This window comes from Ursus americanus, chromosome X (assembly GCF_024610735.1).
Source record: "Ursus americanus isolate L20-20 chromosome X, mUrsAme1.1.p, whole genome shotgun sequence".
NCBI classification, from domain to species: Eukaryota; Metazoa; Chordata; class Mammalia; order Carnivora; family Ursidae; genus Ursus; species Ursus americanus.
The window spans coordinates 29258369-29264906 of record NC_142164.1 but is presented as its reverse complement, the minus strand read 5'-3'; the positions used below and the strand labels follow the sequence as shown (position 1 = coordinate 29264906).

The following is a 6538-nucleotide window of genomic DNA, read 5'->3' as shown; positions in this document are numbered from 1 at the left end:
AAGTCTTGTAGGTAAGTTCCCCTGCTTATTAAACCTGCCACCTACCAATCTGGAGCGTTCTGCCTCTTTCTTTCGTCTCTCCTTGCCCTCTCTGTATGGGGGCCGATTTCAGATTGTATTTAGGGGAATTCCTGAGGTTATGAACCAACAGTAGTTATGTAATTATTAAAGACAATATAAATGCATATTTCTTTTCTTGTCTTAACTGATTTAAATAGTAACTGTATAAAATAATATGTATATGATAGATTGTTGGGCCTGTAACATATAGAAATCTAGTACATTTGCCAATTACAGCACAAAGGAGGTGGGTGGAGCAAAGATATATCGGGCTAAGTAAATGACTTCAGATGATAACTCAAACCTACCAGAACAAAGAGACTCGGAAATGATAAATAAGGTTAATATAACAGAAGGTATAAGTATATATATATATATATATACACTTTTCTCTCCTTTCTTTCCTTAGCTCCTTTAAAAGTCATAAAATTATATATAACAATGTATTGTTAAGTTTGCAACATTTATAGATGTAATATTTTTAACAATATAACAAAAAGGGGTAGAAGGGGGCGCCTGGGTGGCTCAGTCAGTCAAGCATCTGCCTTTGGCTCAGGTCATGATCCCAGGGTCCTGGGATCAAGCCCCATGTCAGGCTCCCTACTCACTGGGGAGCCTGCTTATCCCTCTCCCTGTGCTGTTCCCCCTGCTTGTGCTCTCTCCAAATTATTTGAGAGACAGCATGTGCACGGGAGTGGAGGGAGGAGCAGAAGGAGAGGGACAAGCAGACTCAAGCTGAGTGCAGAGCCTGATGCAGGGCCCAACATGGGGCCTGATCCCATGATCCTGAGATCGTGACCTGAGCCGAAATCAAGAGTCAGATGCCTAACCGACTGAGCCACCCAGGCGCCTCCCTCCATTACTTTTCTTACCTCATCTTAGAGTTCTTTCCTTTTCCTTGAGTCCATGCCAGTTACATTTCTTCCTCCCTGTTCCTAGGACATGTCAGGCACTTTCCTGCCTCAGGGCCTTCGTGTTCTGTCTGGAATTCTCTTCCAGATACCTGCTTCATTTAGGTCTCTGCTCAAATGTTACCTTATCAGAAGAGGCCCTCCTTGACCATCCTATGAAAGATAGCATTCCCGCACACCACTGCACTCTTACTCTCTTACCTCGCTCTGTTGTTCTTCCCAGTACCTACCTCAATCCGATGTTATGTATATGTATGTGTACATCTGTCACCGTCTCTCATGTAAGGTCAGTGAGGGCGTGGACTTGTGCACTTGTCAGGGCTGCATCACCAGTGCTTAAATCAATGCCTGGCATGGAGTGGGTGCTCAGAAACTATGAAATGCATGTCCACCGCCTCCAGTCTAGTCGGGTCTCCTATCCTATCACCTGGGCTAGTGCTCCAGCCTCCTAAGTGTTCTCCCTGTCTCTCTTCTGATTCCTTCAACCCATTCTCCACACTGCAGAATTCTCTTTTTAAAATTCAAATAGGATCATCTCACTTTCTTTCTTAAAACCCTTTGATGGGGGCGCCTGGGTGGCTCAGTCATTAAGCGTCTGCCTTCCGCTCGAGGCGTGATCCCGGAGTCCTGGGATCGAGCCCCACATCAGGCTCCCTCCGCTGGGAGCCTGCTTCTTCCTCTCCCACTCCCCCTGCCTGTGTTCCCTCTCTCGCTGGCTGTCTCTCTCTGTCTAAATAAATAAATAAATAAATAAATAAATAAATAAATAAAATCTTTAAAAAAAAAAGAAAACCTTTGATGTTGTCCCTTTGCCTTTCAGATAAAGCCCCGAGTCCTTAACATGACTTGCAAGGTGCCTGCTCTTCAGCCCCCGATTCCCTCGCCACCTTGTTTCTTTCCTGCAGCCATAGTGGACTGCTTTGAGTTCTTAGCTGAAGCCAGTCACTCACTTCAGGTCCTTACTCTGGATGTACTTACACCTCTGCCTGGGATACTTTTTCTCCTCCTCCCCTTGTAGGTCTCAGTTTGAGGGTTATTTCTAGGGGAGCCTTCGCTCCTCTCAGACGAGGTTGGCTTCTTCAGAGTCTGCTGCAGTCTTACCGCTGCTGGCATGCTGGCTTTTTTTCCCCACATAACTTAAAAAAAAACTAAGAACAAATGTTTAGTTTCCATCTATGAAGTGAAATTGCACCATTTAATTAAAAGGGATAAAAAATAGTTGACTTCGGAGCGCCTGGGTGGCTCAGTAGGTTAAGTATCTGTCTTGGGCTCGGGTCATGATCCCAGAGTCCTAGGATGGAGCCCATCCCCTGCCTGTGCTCTCTAATAAAATTTTTTAAAAAGTGAACTTTAAAAAAATGTAAACTTGTAAATATGAAAAATATTTTGAGTACACTATGGATATGTGTGCTTTTGTGGTTATGGTCTCTTTTTTATTTTATTTTTTTAAAGATTTTATTGATTTGTCAGAGAGAGCGAGCACTGGAGCGGCAGGCAGAGGGAGAAGCAGGCTCCCCACTGAGCAAGGAGGCCAGTGCAGGGATCCTGATGTGGGACTTGATCCCAGTGTCCTGGGATCATGACCTGAGCCAAAGGCAGACGCTTAACCTCTGAGCTACCCAGACATCCCAGTCCTTTTTCTTTTTTTTTTTTTTAAGATTTATTTTTAAAGGGGGTTGGGTAGAGAGAGAGAGAGCAGAGGGAGGGGCAAAGGGAGAGGGAGAGAGAGAATCCAAGTGGAGTCCCCACTGAGCACAGAGCCCTACACAGGGCTAGATTCCAGGATCCCGAGATCATGACCTGAGCCAAAATCAAGAGTCAGATGCCCAACTGACTGCCTTCGGCTCAGGTCATGAGCCTGGAGTCCAAGAATCAAGTCCTGCATCAGGCTCCCCACTCAGCAGGGAGTCTGCTTCTCCCTCTGACCCTCCACCCTCTCATGCTCTCTCTCAAATAAATAAATAAAATCCTAAAAAAATTAAAAGAATCTGCTGAATGTTGTGCATCGTAAGAATAATGCTCATTTGCATATATCTTGTATACTTTTTTTTGTATCCTCTATATATTGTATCTTCTATACTCTTAAGAGTCAGAGGCAGGTATTAAAACATGTGGAGCTGGGGCACCTGGGTGGCCCGGTCAGTTAAGCGTCTGCCTTCAGCTCAGGTCATGATCCCAGGGTCCTGGGATCGAGCCCTGTGTTGGGCTCCCTGCTCAGCAGGGAGCCTTCTCCTCCCTCTCCCTCTGCTGCTCCCCCTTCTCATGCTCTCTGTCAAATAAATAAATAAATAAATAAACAAACAAATAAATAAATAAAAAGCATATGGAGTAGTAGACAAATGTTAGCTTCCTCTATTCTTTCTCTCAGCTCTTGACGACTAACTTTGTGATCTGTGCCTTTAATCCCATCCCTTGTCGGTTCTGGAGTGTAGTCAGCAGTAGCATTCTTTCCCTTTCATCTTTTTCTCCTGGACCCTTTTCCATCAGCTTAACTTTCTGAATATAAATTCTCAGGAACAGCAAAAAAAAAATTCTTTTGCACCTCACTGCTGTATTTCTTTCATGACACTTTTTAGAACACTTCCTTCCTTTGCCTTCCATGGCATTGTACGCTCCTGTTTCTCTCTGTGTCTCCACAGTGTCCTGTTTCCTGTTTGGCTGCTGCTTTGTCCCATCATCCTTTAAGTGCTGTTTCCCCGGTGATGATTTCTTTAAGCACTTTCCCAATAGGCTTCTCATGTATCCCCACTGTACTTTATACATTCTCTTATAAAATGTATCACTTTGTATCAAGTACATTGATGATTCTGAACTCCTCCAAGGCTGGGATTGGGTTAATCCTGAGAGATAAACCCAGTGCACTTTTTCCCTTGTACTCATCACATCTGTCACTGTTTTTTTTTTTTTAAGATTTATTGGGGGGGGGCAGAGGGAGAGAGAATCTTAAGCAGACTCCCTGCTGAGCGCAGAGTCTGACATGGGGCTCCATCTCAATATCATGAGATCATGACCTGAGCCAAAATCAAGAGTCAGACACTTAACCGACTAAGCCCCCCAGGCACCCCACACCTGTTACTGTTTGATGTCTAGCTCCATGAAGACAGGCTGCGTCTATCTTGTTTGCTAATATCCCCTATGCCAAGCACAGTGCCTGACACCGAGTAGGGGCTCAAAGAATATATTCGAATGGATTAATGAGTGTGAATTTAAAAACTCTAAACCACAACTTACTGCATCTGTTTCCTGGGATCAGCACAAATGCTAATCAGATCAGTGAAAACTTATTCATCATTTGGTCTAACTGGCCTCCCTGCCTCTTGTCTTTCATCTTCCTGTAATCTATCCAATAGCCTGCAACCACAGTAACATTAAAAAAAAAAAAAAAAGTGGTTTTGTTCCCCTCCCCAAACCTCTGCTATCTCATTACCTACAGAATATAGTCAAAGCTCCTCAGCCTGGATTCAAGGCTTTGGCCCCAATATCCCTTTCCGAACATCTCTGGGTTTATTTATGGTTTCTTATATGCCACGGACTGGGTTAGTCACTGAGGACTTCACAAACTAGTTGGGAAGACAGGTACATAGATTAACATGATCAGCTCTATTACAGTTTGTAAGAACACAGTTGCAGACAGCAGATTATAAAGTGTTAGGTTTTTGCCCTCTAAACTTGGCTTACAAGTTCCGTCTAGAACTGCAGTGTCCAATATAGTGGCTCCCAGCCACATTTCAGGTACTCAGCTGCCACCTGAAGCTGGAGGCTATCATACCGGACAGCACAGCGTAAGCCATTTCAATCATTCATGTAAGGGGGTTACCTGTGGTACTTTAAAGAGAGCAAGGACCATTTCCCATGCATGCATTCTGGGGCTAGCTACCAGCTCGCCCGCCCAATTCTCCCCCTCACACCCCCTCCAGACACACAGCTTGGCTGGGGCAGATTCTGTAGTACAGGCTCCCAATAAAGCTCATGCACAGAGACACTTTTGTGAACTATTAAGTGATACAGAAACGTGATATAATAGGTTCAGTTCTTGCTTTCATTACAGCTTTACTTGAAGCAAATTCTAGCTCTTTTCTCGAACTTCTCCCATCCCCAGAATTTATGCCAAACGGTTCTGAAAAGTTCTGTTACACCCAGGCTGCATATGAACAGGTAAAAATCCAGACTGTACCCACCTCAAGGCTTTTACAAGCCATCCATCCAGGACCCTACTTCACCACCCGCCTTTTCCTTTCACTTTCCCTAGAAAGGAAGGACACGATGAATTAAGATTCCAAACAACAAAAGATTTATTTTGAGTTGTGAGAATAGGAAAACTAAGTGATGGGGATTGGACCCTCATCGGGGTCTTCTGGGAAATAGGAAGCACCACCCTCTTCCGCAGCTCGATGCTTCTCCAATTTAGCAATCACTTCTTTCGCTGGATTGAAGACGCCATTGGTCTGCTGGTCACAGACATAGCAGCGAGGGGTGGTGCGGAAATGCTGCAGTGCACAGCTCTCGCAGAAATAATGCCTGCATTTGGTGACAACTGGATTCTGGAAGGTCTGGCGACAGATGAAACACTTGAATGGTATTTCCTCATCATCGCTTCCCACTTCATAGTTTTCGTCCTCATAGACACCATAGCGACCCTCATCAAGCTCACGTTCGATCTGCCACCCGTGCTTGTAATCTGAGCGGTCATGGAGGAACTTGCAGCTGTCTCCGAAGCCGCAAAAGCCAGTCTCCTTGTAGTCCTTACAAATGTCGGGCTGATAATCCCAGCGCACGGTGGCACGCAGATGCTCGGGAGCTCGGATGGGGCCCTTCCTCACCATCCCGGAGGAAGCATTGCCCATAGACGTATCCTTGGGCTTCATGTATTTCTGATAATTATTGATGCCCCGATAGATCTTGTCATCTTCCTTGCCCCTCAGCTCCTCCTGGATCTTCTGGCTGCGCTCAAAGATGGCTTGTGCGTCACGCTCCTTCTCTGTGTCTAGCTCGTAGACAGCAGTCGCCCCCATATCCTCTGGTCCCACGGGCTTTGCCGAGCGGGTGGACTTGTACACCACGCCAAGACTCTCGGGCTCGTTCTCCTCCTCCTCGCTGCTCAAGGCGCCGTAAGCCGCCTTCTGTTTACCACTGCCACGAGTCTTCTGTATCATCGGATTGTGGATCGCCCGCTTCTTCTCCGGGCGAACCACAGTGCTGCCTTCGTCACTGCTGCTGCTGCTGTCTCCGGACTCCTGGTCGCAGACCGGGCGCTTTCTTCGGCCTGCAGCCCCTCTTCGCCCACTAGGCTTTTTGAAGAGGAAGGTGCACACCTGGTCCGCCGTCTTGCCCGGAGAAAGTTGCTCTGCCATTTTAGAGTGCCGAGCTCCGGAAGGCTGTGGCGTGCTCGGCCGCGCGGGGCCTTCTCACGTCACTGCACGTCGCGCGCTCGGCCGCCAGTCGGAGCGAAATGGGCCGCCCGTAGCGGACTGCGGGAGTGCGGGAGTGCGGGGATGCGAGGGTGCGAGGGTGCGAGCGCGCCGCTGCTGAGCCCTGCCGGCCCCCGTCGCTTCCTCCCGAGGCGTGCG

General features: G+C 47.0%; 1 protein-coding gene across 1 annotated transcript; it reads right to left on the bottom strand.

The window, feature by feature from the left end:
• Positions 1 to 5239: 5239 nt before the first annotated feature.
• Positions 5240 to 6532, bottom strand: RNF113A (ring finger protein 113A). Its single transcript, XM_045787447.2, has one exon. The coding sequence runs from the start codon at positions 6320 to 6322 to the stop codon at positions 5291 to 5293; it is 1032 nt and encodes a 343-aa protein (XP_045643403.1). The 5' UTR covers positions 6323 to 6532; the 3' UTR covers positions 5240 to 5290.
• Positions 6533 to 6538: the final 6 nt, after the last annotated feature.

Bases quoted from the DNA above. Each gene is read 5' to 3' on its own strand.
- RNF113A (XM_045787447.2), bottom strand. From the start codon at position 6,322: ATGGCAGAGCAACTTTCTCCGGGCAAGACGGCGGACCAGGTGTGCACC.